This window comes from Ctenopharyngodon idella, chromosome 16 (genome assembly GCF_019924925.1).
Source record: "Ctenopharyngodon idella isolate HZGC_01 chromosome 16, HZGC01, whole genome shotgun sequence".
In the NCBI taxonomy this organism is placed as follows: domain Eukaryota; kingdom Metazoa; phylum Chordata; class Actinopteri; order Cypriniformes; family Xenocyprididae; genus Ctenopharyngodon; species Ctenopharyngodon idella.
This window is the reverse complement of record NC_067235.1, coordinates 24871499-24887500: the sequence shown is the minus strand read 5'-3', so window position 1 is coordinate 24887500 and position 16002 is coordinate 24871499. Positions and strand designations below refer to the sequence as shown.

At 37.1% G+C, this 16002-nt stretch overlaps 1 protein-coding gene across 6 annotated transcripts; it reads right to left on the bottom strand.

Annotated features, from left to right (window-relative positions):
* Positions 1–1121: 1121 nt before the first annotated feature.
* l3mbtl1b (L3MBTL histone methyl-lysine binding protein 1b) lies at positions 1122–15973 on the bottom strand. Of its 6 annotated transcripts, XM_051866025.1 has the most exons (22): positions 13371–13489; positions 13146–13262; positions 12850–13039; positions 12679–12749; positions 12539–12582; positions 12346–12460; positions 12181–12232; positions 11534–11628; positions 11207–11311; positions 10961–11096; positions 10407–10498; positions 10142–10293; positions 9972–10060; positions 9324–9409; positions 8691–8801; positions 8447–8561; positions 6608–6707; positions 6305–6529; positions 5852–5913; positions 4894–5039; positions 4728–4790; positions 1122–2964 (listed from the first exon to the last, which is right to left on the bottom strand). In XM_051866025.1, the coding sequence occupies exons 1-22, from the start codon at positions 13413–13415 to the stop codon at positions 2836–2838; spliced, it is 2340 nt and encodes a 779-aa protein (XP_051721985.1). In that variant the 5' UTR covers positions 13416–13489; the 3' UTR covers positions 1122–2835. The 6 variants fall into 6 exon arrangements, with proteins under 6 accessions (XP_051721985.1, XP_051721983.1, XP_051721984.1 ...); XM_051866023.1 differs by lacking the exon at positions 13371–13489 and adding an exon at positions 15562–15973 and having other exon boundaries at positions 12539–12749; XM_051866024.1 differs by lacking the exon at positions 13371–13489 and adding an exon at positions 15488–15507 and having other exon boundaries at positions 12539–12749.
* Positions 15974–16002: the final 29 nt, after the last annotated feature.

The window sequence follows — 16002 nt, the reverse complement described above, 5'->3', positions numbered from 1 at the left end:
TGACTTGGTTTTGGTAAAAAAAGTTTTTTTCTGAGTTTTTGGAGTTTGTCTTCGATTGGTCAGACATACAGATAGTCCCGCCCTAAACTCGTGCCATTGGTTGGGCCAATGTTGCTAGATTGGGCTTATTAGATTCTCAAACAAACAGAATAATGTTATGGTAGCGCCACCTCATTTACACTTTTGCAGGGAAATCAGCATGAAAATGGCTTATTTATAGCTGTAAAACACTTCACCTTTAAGGTAACAACTGTATGGGCGTGTCTTCAAAAGTATCCAAGCACACTACCCAAACGCAGTACGTGTAGCATGTCTGTTTTCAGTACACCCTGTTTCATACTCATCCTGAACGTTGACCTACATCAAGTCAGCACATCAGCACCTGAACTTAGTACCACTTTAACTCACCTCAGTTGCTTCACCACTGGAAACACATGATTAGCTACGGTCCGTTTTAATTGCTTCAGTGACGTGAAAGCGCGCACTTTACAACGAGTCTAATAACCATGTCGATGATGAAGACGCGCAAATCCATCAGTCTCCAACCTTTGCAAGCGCGCGTATCATGAGCGCGAGGGGAGGCGCATTTACTTTAAACCGGCCAGTGACGTGGGAGTGAGCGAGAGAGAGATACTGTGGTTAGAGGGTCATGGGAACATGTGTGCAAGCCCGTTGGGTCCCACGGTGGGCAGAATAACCTATTCTTAGAGTCTCAAGGGATTTAGGCCCATTTCAAGGTTTTTCCTGACTGACTCAGACTGTTATTTTATATTATATTGAGTTGTATTTACATTCGTATGACTTCGGATAACTGTGGGCATTCATGGAAGTTCAGTGTACGAGATTCTGTGGGTTATGAATTGGCCTGTTTATGGAGTTACTTTTGCGTTTTCATTGTGTTCAAGAGCAAAAGTAATAATATTGTAATTGTATATACTATTATATTGTAAAGTTTATAATAGTATATACAATTGTATACTATTATATCTAAGTTACAAAAAAAATCTTATTTTTAATTACAAAAATAGCTGATAATATGCTAAATAAGCAAGCAACAGCAGAACAGAGCACAAAATGTGTGGGTCCTTAATAAAAAGTGGAAAAAATTTATTCACAGTGCAAAGAGTTTTGTTATCAGTTGCTTTATTTTTGTCATTTAAAACCGCTTTAAGAAGACTTTTTATTTGCCATCTATTATTTTTTTATTACAATCTTATTACAATCTTTTTCTTTCAAACCCAAAATGTATAATTGCATTAAAAAAGACACAAAAGTAACTCCTGCCTCTGTTTAAACATGAACTTAAATTTCAGTTTTATGCATCCGTTAAGATCTTTATGACAGAAAACAAAAATAAAACAGTTCTGTTTGAAATTCATATTTATTCTCCTTCGCTCTATCCATTCATCCATTTGGGACTGAAACTCAGAATCACACAATCTGTCACACATAAACAGTCTGCTTAGAGAGACATTTAATCTACAAACACACACACACACACACACACACACACACACAAACCAAAGAAAACAATCAAAATTTGATACAAACTCATCCTTGACCCATAACACTGTGATGAGGATTTTCTTTAAATCTTGATTTTCCATCACCATCCAAATGCCTTTGTAATCACAATAATCTGCAGACTATTATCTATTTTTATGTAGTATTTTAGCTTTAGTAAAACCATTTTCCACTTCTTCTCCAGTCTCCGACCCTAACTGGATCTGTTATCCTGGCCTAATGCTATAAGAAGAATCTGCATGTGCGTATAATGACAACTTTGCAAAGCATTGCAAAAACCAAACCAATGCATGAAAGTGAAGTAATTCCAACATGGCTGAGTAAAATCAGTTGTAGCAGAGCTGAGAATTACAGCAGGTCACAGATGTACAAAAAGCTTTTGCTCAGCGAATGACGGAACAAAATGTCTTAGTATTCAGGAATGCTTTTACAAGGCGAAATGTCAGGGTCTCAGAAGCTTAAAATACACACTCACACACACCCGCTCATTTCTATTTCTAATTCTATTTGCAGTGTCTACTGAATCAGCACACTGTCCAATTCACTATACAATTTCTTCAATTTACAAATGCATTTTACAAGATTACACATTTCATCTGAAGTAAATACAAACTGAGACATTCAATTCCAGATTAGCCCAGAGCAAGAATTCCCTGACATTAGATGCAAGCACACTTTTATACATTTTTCTCACACACACACATGCTTGCAAAAGTCTTTCACACTAGCACATTCGCGCACACACATACCGAATCCTGCTGCCCTCTAGTGGTCTCAAACAGGCTAATCTGGATTATTTGGGATGTGTGTTCAATTACAAACAAAGGTCTTTTTGCATTTTTTTTTTTTAAAAATTACATTTCAAGTAAAAGCTCCACCATCATGCCTTTCAATCGTGCCTCTGGCACTAAATGCAATTAGCCGTCATTTTAGCAACCATAAAAGCATAAATATCAACAATGAAACAATCCAGTTTAAGCTTTCAACATTTTAAGGTGCCTCAGTATAGTGTAGTCACCCCTCCCAGAGACTAATATGAATCAAATGATCTGTTTCAAAAGAGAATACCAGACCTAATTTAGAGCGAGTGCAGAGTGGGAGGAGGGGAGACGTCAAATATTTATCAGCCTTAAGAGATGTGATTTTTCTGATCACATACAGTTTGTTGGATCGGCCGATTTTCAATGTCCGTCAGTCCTAAATGACACCAATAATTGAGACAATCATTTGTCAGTCTGCTGGACACATCGGTGGAGGCAAGAGCAACTTTCAAACATGTTGTTTGATGGAGCAGCAGTTGCTTTGAGGTGCCTACTCTTCATCTGCACTCTTCAGCATGAGGATAGAGTTATAAATTTTGAGAGCGGGGCCGAGCTTGATGCTCAGAATCTTAACGATGTCTGACTGAGTAAGGAGCAGGAAGGCCTCGCCATCAATTTGCTGTAGGAAAAAGTAAAAAAAACACAAATACATATTCACTCAACAAAAATACAGATTAGTGCTAAATGATCTTTACTTACACCACCATTCAAATGAAAGTCTATTTATACATGTAAAATAAGAATAAAAATCCATGTTTAAATATATCACTGCATATCTTAAATAAAATGCTATTAATGCTATTTGTTTTAATATTAAGTACAAGCTGCGACTGCGCAAGACGTTACTCCGTGCCGAGAACGCAACATCATGTGACTAAATGGTCGAATGTATTGTAATTTGTTTAGCCAACATTATTAATTAAACAAGGGCCTGAATTCTGTTTTGGAAAATAGGGGGGAATGTCCTCTTAGGTGACTCTTATGAGGGGATTTTTTTTTTGGGGGGGGGGGGGGGTCTTTTTTATTTATCTCACCTAAATGTTTGCTCATTCTATGTATTTGTGTTTTTACATTGAGATAACTTTATTGTGCAATATAGCTTACAGCACAAGGATGCCTGAATGGAATGTACTAACAGTCAGTAAAATAAGTACAAATAAATTAACAGAACAAATATAAAAGTTTTTTCATGTCTAACTAGTATTTAGGTACAGAAATACTACAGATATTGAATAAATTGTAAATTAAAAACAGTAAATTCAGTGTACATTATAAACCTTAAAATTAAAGCCACTACAGTTATTCAGTGAAGAGCAGTGAGTGATTTTCTCTATGTCTTTTGTTGTTTGATTAACATTAATGACAGACAGCAGCAGGTTTATTAGGCTGCTGTCACTTTAAGAGCAAATTCACAGATCTAATATACTGATGTTTTCTCTCTCAACTGTTTACGTTCACTTAAGACATAACCGACTTTATTTACTCGCCAAGACGGGCATTTTGATTCTGTGTGTATTTGGCCATTTAAGTGCATGCATTAAGCCGCAAAAAAAGAACTCAATTTGGTACTTGTGAGCTGTTTGCAGAGGCAGCTTTTTTGTGAGTACCGAATGGTTTAAAAAGACTTAAAAAGACATGCAAATGATAAACTTTTGTGACAATGCACACTGGTCCAATTAGGAAAGTGACAATTCTGTCAATTGTCTCAAAACACAAGCGAAAGTCTTTATCGCATGCAGCGTGCAGCTTGCTTGTAGTGCAGATGCAATGTGCTGATGTGAAGCCATATATAAGAGAGAGAGTGAGGAAGAGAGAAGACGTGAAACTACTGAATCACTCACACTGTTTTAAAATTACTGATTTGATCTGATATTCTGTGTGGATAAATTTACTCCTCTAATCTACATGTTATAGTGAATAAATGTTTGTGGGAATTCCCTGCATTATAAGCGCGAAACCTGCAGGAATGAGTAAAACTATGCACAATATCTGCAATCCTGCTCCAAAATTCAGGCACTGATTAAGCATATATTCTATTATATAGATATCTGTGAAACAAATTTCCATGACTTTTCTAAAACTTTCTGGGTTATTTATTTTACCAAAACTTTACCAAAGGCCTGGAAATTGCTATTTTAAAATTGCATGACTTTTCCAGGTTTTTCATGACCGTACGAACCCTGCTGGAGTAATGATGCTGAAAATTCAGCTTTGCCATCACAGGAATAAATTACATTTTAATAATTAAATTGAAAATATTTACTATATTCAAATTGTAATAATATTTTTACACTATTACTGTTTTACTGTATTTTTGATTAATGAATGGTAGTGTACATTACACTGATAACCACAAGAAAAGTTGATGTTTTAGTTATTTACCTCCTTCCTGAAGGTGGCAGCATGCTCTCTGCAGCCGGGCAGCCCTCTTACAAAACTTGCAACCTAAAAAAAACAACATTGTCAAATAAGACCCCATAAAAATAAATACGTTTAGAAGACCTCTTATAAAACCTAAGTGAACTTTTCTAGAATTATCAAATGCCACCTCTTCTGTGTTCCACTTTGCCACTCTCTTGGCGGTGAGGCCCAAAGCTTCAGGCAGCAGTTTGCCATGCTTTTCCCAACACAGCTGAAACCTTGGTGGCTCCCATCCACAAAACACAGACTCATGCAGGAACTGCTGAAGAGAATCTACAATACAAACAGACTTTAATCATGACATGCCTTGAAAACGTTCTCATGTCAGTCAATGACAAATAAAATTGTCCAAAATAAAGAAAATTTTACTAGTTGAAAATACAGGTGTCAAGTTCTTAGAAATGTGCTCTTTGTATTCGTGTAGCTTTCATATGGTGTTGAAAATTTTGAATGAAATGTTTAAATGTAGTATAACCATCAGTAAAAGTATTAATATTTTTCTTACACCCTGAATATATACGAGTGTAAACATCTTAATCATTATTTTCAAAAAAAAAAACAAACAAAACTTTACATATCATGAACTAAGCTTGTTTTGTTATAAAAAGGTCAAATTACCTTATTGACCTTGACACAGTCATGACAGCATGCATTTCTGATATCATTTTCTGTTTTGTTTTTCTGGTCATGTTAGTTGTCATGGCTTTGATTTGGTGGACAAAAGTGAGTAAAGCAGTTTTGTTAAAATGTTTTTTTTGTGTTGTAAGAAATAACAATTATAGATTAATTCATTTTTTGAATGAAGCTTTTTTCTTCATTAGGTTATCATATGTGTGACTTTATTCCCCCCAAAATATCAAACTTATTTTAATTCAGAAATTAAAAACACACTTCATAGATGAGGTGTATTCAAGTCATTACATGTATGAATTTTATCTTGAATGTATTTTTGAATAAATTAACACATGCAGGCAAAAAAACATGCATCACTTGATTGACCCATGTACAAAAATGCTCAGAGGTTATGGATTATCCATAAAAAAGCAAATTAAGCCAAAATATATCAATATCTGAAAAATCTGTACCTTTCCCATCACTTTCCTGCTTCACTTGGGGTGGCTTGACACATTTGGGAGCGCTGGCAGACCTAAAGGGATAAGAAAGAGATAAAGATTGAGTGAGTGAATGTGTGTGTGTGTGCGCTTGTTTTCATGATTTATGAGGACACAAATTTGTATAATGACATGGGTATTACACTGGAATTACGACGTAAACATGAAATATGAGGACATTTTATGAGTCCTCATATTTAAAATAGCTTAAAAAACATACTAAATGTTTTATTAAAAATGTAAAAATGCAGAATGTTTTCAGTGATGGGTAGGTTTAGGGGTAGGAGGATAGAATGTACAGTTTGTACAGTATAAAAACCATTACGTCTATGGAGAGTCCCCATAAACCATATATACAAGTGTGTGTGTGTGTGTGTGTGTGTGTGTGAAAGAGAAAAGTAAAACTACATCACTGCTGACACTCACACAATGTGCTCACGCACTGGCCGAGCTTGTGGACAGGTGTCTGTGGTGGTGTCAGGGGGGTCTGGGGTGCTGGCGCTGAGTGTGGGAGGGTGCGTCTGAGTGAGTGTTTCAGCACGGCGGTGGCGCGGGGGTCCACTGAGCGTGACCGGCCTCTCCCCGCTCAGTCTGTCTGGAACCAACCCATCCTTATTCAAATTCAGATCCGAGTATGGACAACTCACCGCCCTAACAATGGGAGAGAGACTCATTTGCATTTGAATGAACATTGTGAGTTGTTCTTGTAACAACACATTTATAACTTACGTGTAGTGTGTCCCATACCGAGGTCCTCGAATGTGTCCGACTCCATTGCATCCTGGGGTAGGGCAGCCTTGTCCTGGGGGGACTGGAGAATCTCTGGGTCCTGATAAGATTATGAGTTTGATTATGAGCCTGGTGAGGCCACGTGTGGAAACACTGTATATACAGTGCCCTCCATAAGTATTGGGACAGTAAAGACAAAATTGCTCTGTTAGCTGTGGTGTCAAGACATCTATAAATATGATTAAAAGATTAATATGAGGCAGAAGTACAGAATTTCACATTTTATTATTGACTGTTTCAACACAAAATGTTTTAACAACTAAGAAGAACAGCACTTTTAGAGTTCCATCCCTCTGCCTAATGTGAGCATAAGTATTGGGACGGTTTAACTTGAAGTAAATGCAAAAGTGTAAAAGATAATATTTAATTGTAAATCTCTTGCAAGCAATCACAGGAGCGAGTCTGTGACCCATAGACATCACCAGACTCTTGGTTTCTCATTTTGAAATGCTTTTTCAGGCCTTTAATACAGCCATTTTCAACAGCTGCTTGTTTTAGGGAGTTTCTGCCTTTAGTCTCCTCTTCAGGTGGTGAAATGCTTGTTCAATAGGATTTAAATCTGGAATTGGAATGTCCAGTTTGGAATGTCCTGAAAAGGACAGATACCACTGGCAAGCTTCAGCAACTGACAATGACCAGGTCAGCTGAGAAAATCAACAGCAGTTGATGATAGACACATGACAAGGGCTATGAAAAAAAACTCTAAAATAAGTGTCAGTAAAATCACAAGCAACCTCCAGAAAGCTGGGGTGATGCTCTCACAATCTGCTGTTCGCAGGAGACTTCACCAACAGAATTACAGAGGATACACAGCAAGATCAAACATCTGATCAGTACCAAAAGTAGGAAAGCCAATTTGAATTTGCAAAAACACACAGAGATGAGCCAGTAGAGTTTTAGAACAGAGTTTTATGGACGGATGAGACAAATATTAACCTTTATCAAAGTGGGAAAGCAAAAATGTGGAGAAAAAAAGAAACTGCAAATGATCCAAGGCATACAAGCTCATCTGGAAAGCATGGTGGAGGTAGTGTCATGTCATGGGCATGCATGTCTGCCTCTGGAACAGGCTCACTCATCTTTATTGATGACTTATTCAATAAATGCGGCAGAAGAATGAATTTAGAAGTATACAGAAGGATGCTGCCAACCAGTGTTCAAGAAAATGCCACCAGACTCACTGGGAAGTACTTCATATGGCAACAGGACAATGACCCAAAACACCAGTACTGCCAAATCAATCAAGATTATCATGGTAAAGAAATTTTGGGTCTTAGATTGGCCAAGTCAGTCTCCAGATTTAAATCCTATTGAACAAGCATTTCACCAGCTGAAGAGGAGACTAAAGACAGAAACTCCCCAAAACAAGCAACCGTTGAAAATGGCTGTATTAAAGGCCTGAAAAAGCATTTCAATGTGTGAAACCAAGAGTCTGGTGATGTCTATGGGTCACAGACTCGCTCCTGTGATTGCTTGCAAGGGATTTACAATTAAATATTATCTTTTACACTTTTACATTTGCTTTAAGTTAAACCGTCCCAATACTTATGCTCACATTAGGCAGAGGGATGGAACTCTAAAAGTGCTGTTCTTCTTAGTTGGTAAAACATTTTGTGTTGAAACAGTCAATAATAAAATGTGACATTCTGTACTTCTGCCTCATATTAATCTTTTAATCATATTTATAGATGTCTTGACACCACAGCTAACAGAGCAATTTTGTCTTTACTGTCCCAATACTTACGGAGGGCACTGTATGTGTGTAGGACAGTATGTTACCGTTGGGGTGTTGTAGAGGATGACCTGTTTTCTGACACCAGCCTACTGGGTGCAGTTCTGGGCTATCGGCATCTAGCCAATAATCATACTCGTCACTCCAGCCATCAAAATGGATCTATATATAAACACACAAAGAATCTGTGAATATATACGAGCTGTACTAGCATATTAAATACTGTATTTCCATGTTGGTTTCTAATTAGACTAAATTCATGAGACAATACAGATTTATTTGTGTGTTAACCTTGATTCTGTGGTCTTCTGTATCAGAGATGGTGGCGACACGGATGAGCACGGCATTACGTTTGTCCACTGCCTCCAGCTTCATCCCAACTTGGAAGCCATGTGGTGGTCTCTGGATGGCCAAGGATCAAAGGTCATTTAGAAAACAAATTTTAAAAAATGAAATATATTAATAAATAATAGATACTTAAATCAAACATATGTATAAAACAGCAAAATATGTAATTAATATTATTGGTATTATCTTTTTAGAGAGCTTTTCCTCACCACTGTCACGTTTCGCTATTTTTCTACATTTATTTGTTTATATTTATTATGAAAAGTGCTATCCTAATAAATTTGAATTGTATAGAAGATTAAATTGTTAAGAACCAAATATGAATAGAACAGCACATATGTCTTTTTTATTATCATTTAATTTATTATGGTGTTTTTTTTCTATCAAACTGACCACTATTTTGAACCAGATCAAATGTGCTTTATTCTTTGTACATTTTATTTCTATGTTGTACAGGCTGTACTTTTGCATCACACCAACTACTGGGACCTTTCAAATGACATTTTACCAATTATAAAGGACATTAAATGATTTACCTACACCTCTCGTGGTTCAGTGCGGCGAATCAAACCTCACCTGTTTAAAAGCTCTGGCTGGCGCAGCTTGGGTTCCAGTTTCTTCAAGGTACTTTTCCCAAGAAAAACTCTTCGGTTGCTTATACTCTAAGTCACAGACATAAACAGACTTCAATTAACTTTTAAATAACACTTTTTGTGCACATTAAAGCTTGTTTAAAAAAAAAAGAAAGAAAGAAAACTCTAATCCTGGGGTTTTCAAACTGGAGTCCAGGGGCCAGAGGGGGTGCTATGGGGTCCGTGAAAATTTATCAAGTGCTATACCAGGGGTGGGCAAACTCGGTCCTGGAGGGCCGCTGTCCCTGCGGAGTTTTGCTCCAACCCTAATCAAACACACCTGAAGCAGCTAATCAAGGTCTTCAGGATTACACACAGGTGAGTTTTATCAGGGTTGCAGATAAACTCTGCAGGACAGTGGCCCTCCAGGAACGAGTTTGCCCACCCCTGTGCTATACTAATACATTTAAATTAAATAGAAGACGTTAGATACATCATAAATTGTAAATATTTGCCTGCTAATATTTTAATAATTTAGTACAATGACATATAAAAGTTAACAAAAAATTGATCTTTATTTCAGCTGTTTTTCACACACTATATAAGAAAATTCAATAATAATATGTAAAGGTAATGTAAATGATGTACTGACTGAGAGTCTGACCTGCAGGAGTGGTGAGTGTTAACTCCGCCTCCTCACAATACCCTACTGGATGAATGTATGGACTGCTGGCATCACACCTGAGAACAAACAGAATACATTTACAACCACACACACTCATGGGGACGCTCATATGCCCAGCATTCTGCTCACTATCTTACCAATAATCATATGTATCATCCCAGTTGTCAAAGTGAATGAGGAGCCGGTTGTCAACAGCAGCAGCAATGGTTGCTACGCAGATGAGTGATGGGTTCTTCCTGTCCACAGCTTCCAGCTTCATTCCTGCACGGAATCCTGATGGTGTGACTGACTAAATATGGCAGATAACACATGGTTAAAGAAGAAAGCATAATCTCCTGGAACAGAAACTAACATTGAGATTTCTCTTATTCTCTTGAAGTGTGTGCATATGAAATGACATACTGTATTAAGACTCTTAAAGAGATGTTTGGGGGCCAGTTGACCCCTACAGTTCTTTACATATGTGTTCCAGTTAAACTCTCCATCTCTGCAACCTGTAAGCAAACACACAAATAGTAAAGAACAGCATATGCAATACATTTTACTAATTCTTTTAAAATAAATTAAATATTCTAACAGCATCTAAATAAAAACTTCAGTTATTAAAAAACATGAAAACTATGCTAACATAAATATGCTTTATAGAATAAATATTATTAAATTATATTTAATTATATTTATTATTTATAAACAGTATTTGTGTAAATCACAATACTTGTAATTACAATACTACTACATCTATGTTAAACTTCAGAATAACAACTAGTAGACCACTTTGTCATCACATCATTCAGAGTAAATATTGAGTTTAAGTAGCTTTAACACATAAAGAAACATCTATAAAACAGATCTATTATGTTACAGAAAACAAAAGCTCTGCACAAAAGCTGTTTTGCATGGTGTATCCTTGACAACAGATTTTTTTCACAGTACATTTTTATCAGTACATTAAGCACCTTTTGGTAGCAATAGCTTGAGGCCGGTTTTTTCACACCAGCCTGGCGGCTTCACATCCCATGAGTCAGCATTTACCCAGAAGTCATAGCACTCAGGGTAACCATCAAAGTGAAGCCGAATCCTGTAGCCTTGCACCTGGAACAGAAGTCAAATATGTCCGAAAATACACTTTTTTTTTATAAGTACAACTTAAAAACTAGGCCTATATTTCAAGTTACGTCACAGTAACATTTGACCCTGGTTACCTCTGCAACTGTCAAAACACAGAAGAGAGCAGGGTGACAGGGGTCCAGTCCCTCTAACTTCATGCCAACTTTAAATCCATTCCTGCTCTGAGGAAAAGACTGGTGCTGTATTGCAAACACACACACAAAAAGATTGAATTTCATAGATGTCATGCTTTTAAAAAAATCTCTCCAGCTAAAAAGATGTTTTATTTCAAGTAACACTTTTTTTCTAATGACAATACTGAATTAACATCAAATTTACCATCCTAATCCGGATCCTAGCCATTCCATGTTAATTATATAACTGTGAACAGAAATACAAGTTATATATGCTGTGTGTCTCACCTCCTTAAAAAGTTTCAAGGGAGCGGCAATGGCTCTCTCCTCCTCCAGATAAGCTGACCAACTCCAGGTTTTCTTCTTAACAGGAGGTGCTGTCACTATGGAAACAGCATCACAAAGAGGCACTTTATATGGCTTAGAAAAGCATTCAAATGGTTATACAAAGAGAAAGAAAATTATAATACATGGAATGGATGACAGTCTGAAACTGACTGAAAATATAAAAGACACAATCGAATCTAACCAACCGGCTAAAAGGCTCAAGTTGGGATGCACCAATATAAAAATATTTTAACTATATTTTAAGACTAAAAACCAAAATCAGACAAAGTGAACTTAAGCATCACAACATTATAATGTATAGTACGGATAAAAACTTGAGTTAATTATGTGATCGTTAAACAGCAAAGGTCATTTAATTGTACAAATGAGCATACACAATTAAATATCAGATTATATATATCCAATATATATATATATATATATATAAAAAAAGTAATCTCTTTAATCTAAATCCCTAATATCGGCTGATAACTGATATGGCACCAATATTACTGTGCATTCCTAGACACAAGGCATGAGGTACTGTCTGACCAGAGTTTATATTTCCATGTGTGTGTGTGTGTGTGTGCTAAACAAAAACTACCAACCTAGTCTAGCAACTTTAGCCGCTCGTCTTCCCTTCGAGGATTTAACTTTCTCCTGAAAAAACAAAAAAATAAAATAAAAATTAAGCAATACAGTAGTACATCCCGCTTTAGTGCATCCATTGATAATGTATGTGTGTTTTTTTGTGTGAGATGTGTGTGTATTACCTCTTCCTCCTCTATGTTGTCCTCCTCTTCATCTCCAGATTCCATAAACATCTTCTTCTTCTTTCTCACACGTTTACCTAAACGTTCTCCTTCGAATGCCTCAGCTGGGGTTGACCTGCACACGCAGAAGAACTTATAAATACACCATAAACAGTGCAACTGGCAGACTTCTATAAGTGCCAAAAACATGTACCTGCCACTGGTGGGCTGCACACAAGAAGCACTGCAAAATTTGCCCTGTAGGAAAGACTCCTGTGAACCAGAGTGACCACAGGACCTGCAGTTTGCAGTCGCCTCAGTGATGGGAACAATGGCATTGGGCACTGTACTCACGCTGGGGCTTTCCACAGTGCTGGGGCTCCTAGTGTTGTTGCCCCCGGCCTGCCTGTGGGGGTCAGTGGAAACTGAAAAAAAAAAAAGCAAGAGAAATTGAGTTCTCAAAAATAAATGAAAGAGCAAATCATTCCTCTAGTTGGTAGAATTATGTGAGTTACATGTACTCACCCACAGTATTTGTCTGATGGTCTGTATTCGACTGGGGCTTTGCGGTCTGATTTGCAGTTTTGTTTTGCTCAGTGGAATGACTGTTGTTGGTGCTTGTAGTTTGAGGCTGTGGGCCTGTAAGCTCCACTTCTTTAACTTTGGGCTCCACCTCTGTGACAATCTCCAGGGTGCCAAATTCAGTCATCCGAAACTAAAAAAAATGACCAGATTTTGAGAAGTTTCATTAGCACATTCAAAATAATCCAATATGTCCCTCTTATCACTCTTTATGCCTCAGATACACTAAATATTTGTACCCGAATGTCACTTCCAGGCAATGTGGCTATGCCGTCTTTCCAGTCAAGAGCGCTCATCATGTCAAAATCGGCTCCTGTGGCAGGACCATCACTCGTAGATGTCTCTGCCATCTTTTCCTGCAAAATGGAAGACAAAAACATATTGTAACAACATGGGCAGATGATTGAAGTAAGCATCTTAAAGTTAACCAAACTGTCAAAAACACCTCTAAAGGGCAAACAAACCTTTAATGTAGTGGTTCTCAACCTTTTGTACACAAGGCCCCTCATTGTCCACAATGATATCTGAAGGCCCTCTAGCCCTAGTTCTGTTTTTTAAAAACGTATTTTAATCTATGTACACTCTCGGTATCTTTAATTTAAAAAAGTAAAATAGTTATAATTAAAATTAAAATATTACATTTCAGGATTCAAGAAGTTTTAAGAGCTGAATATTCTTTGGGGTTTAACCAATCAACTTTTTCAGTCATTCATGATTTACTGGATAAAAATTATAGATATAGATAAAGAAATATTTTTTACTCACAATTTTTACCTAATAAAACATTCTAGAACTTGGCATAACTAGTACAATGTACATCCAATATAAAAATACCCAGGGCATTTTAATATTTTATCCATTTACATGGCTTTTCCAGGTCTATAAATCACACTTTAACAATTAGGCTTCCCCATATATTCAGGTTTTCCAAGACTGGGGGAATCTTAAATCTTCAAAAAACTGTTTCAGAGGGGGTGAATTAAAATAAGTAATATCTTGATTTTTAGTTGTTTCATCTTATTTTAATGCTTGTTTTAAATTATTTTAAGTCTTGAAGCATTTTAATTGCTGAGGTCTCCTTGGAAGTCTGCTGAGGAGACCTGGTTGAGAACCACTGCTTTAATGCACAGAAACAAATAACGTTAACTGCATTTTAGGGAACCAAATATGTGCTGTGAGTGGTATAGAAATATTCGAACGCAATATAATGCGAGACTAAGATAAAATGCTAAATATCCAGAGCTGTCTGATAAAAAAAAATGACTTGAAAAACTGATCATTACTCTGGATGTCAGTAGCCTTCATAGGCCTAATCATAATCATTTCCATCTTGTAAAAGGGTAAGAGAGGTGTTTTGAAAAATGTAGATCAGCACACATTGTTTTAGTAAACAAAACTGTCGTTTTCAATATTCAAATATGACGACCTCGTCTCGAAAACCGTGTTTTGACTGCGGCTGATGAAACAACCGCAACTCGGGATTACGAAATAGCCGCGCGTCGCTTGTAGTTTCACCCAATTCCGCTAGAAGGCGACTGCTGCTCGAGGTACGGATTGCACAAGCACTTAAACGAGGACAAAAATATGTATTTCTACATAGTTATGATGATCATTTTTATGGACTAGCTATGTATACAAACTCACACTGACACACTTAAACCACTTTGGTGGTTATTAATGGAGGAAAGCGATTAAAAGTAAAGTTAGACAAACAAGTTCAGCTTTTCCTTGTTTTAAAAGAATCTCGTTAAATCTGAGCTTTAAAAGAGCGCGGATAATTGTGATGTCAAGTTAAAACGCACATAATCACGATGGATTTGTTTTCAAAGAAGAAAGTCTTTATTTAAGCACGTTTTCATTCGTATACAGCAGGCAATAGTGTATTAACGTTCTTGACCTGTCGTTTATCATAAATCAAAATTTTATCAAAATCACAGATTCTACAGGAACGGCGCACCGCAAACATCACCCAAAAGCTCGCCTGTTTATTATAAAACGTTTGTTTGGATATTTCAAGTGATGACTGATTTATTCTGAGCATAAATAAAGTGTAATGCGCGAGCGCCCATTATTAGCATTCGACTGACACACAAAATGGCGGAGGATAGCAAAGGGCCGCCGACACGTTTAAAGTATGTAAATTATAACAGTTTTCTGGTCTGATTCACGTCGCACGGACCTTCAAACAACACGGGAAAGCCAAGTGTACAACTTGTTTTATTAAAACGCAATGTTTTCCCCTCCGTCAACAAACTCCTTACTTTCCCCTTGTCACGGAATGTCGTTAGCCCGACTGATAGCCCCGGCTAGCTGTAACATTAGCAGGGCAGCCTACAATAAACCAAATCAACAGTTTCACGTGCATATCCAAAAGAAAAACATTCCCCGAGGTACTTTGAATGAGTTGTCATTCATCAGTATATAAACATAATAACTCAGGTGCATGCAGACCCGCGGAAATAACAAATTGCATGCTTTTAATTTCTTCTGCACAAACTTGTGACTTCTATTTATCTTTACGGTTTTTGAACATCGTTGAAAATAGTCGCAATGGTTGAAAACTGTTAAACAAGAAACGCACTCTGTGTTAGTATCGTTGTTTACTGCGTGGGTGACGACACTAACGTCATATTTATTGATAAACGTGCAACTCACCTCGTTTCTCTCTTAACTCTTATTTAGAGCTGGATGGTGGCGTTATTGCGCATGCGCTGGTTAATATGTGTCTGTCCAACTTCTACAGCCCCGATAAACTTCATCACAACATATATTTGTGAGTGATGATCCTAATGTAATGGAGAATCAGGGGAAATGAGCCGTATAGTGTCCTTATGTGACCCCAAAATTGACTAGTCTGCGATACCCGTTTCAATCGGTGCTTGTTGCGCTAAAACAATCGAAGGCCTTATTATTACACCCATAAAAAATGGGTTTGATCCACTTTACGTTTTTACGCACTTTAAACAAAAAGAGATCGCTTTGTAGTGTTCAGACGGGGTCCAAATGATTCAGTGTTAATGGAGTCCTGTAAGTGCGTGCTCACTGTTTTCAGAGTATGATTTTTTGCATTTGTTCAGTTTACATTGTAGCGGTGAT

Coding starts and splice junctions, on each gene's coding strand:
- l3mbtl1b (XM_051866020.1), bottom strand. CDS start 13,415: ATGAGGGGCCTTGTGTACAAAAGGTTGAGAACCACTACATTAAAG. Junction 11,097..11,206: donor GTGTTTTGACAGTTGCAGAG/GTAACCAGGGTC, acceptor CTTCTGTTCCAG/GTGCAAGGCTACAGGATTCG. Junction 5,914..6,304: donor CCAGTGCGTGAGCACATTGT/GTGAGTGTCAGC, acceptor TTATCCCTTTAG/GTCTGCCAGCGCTCCCAAAT.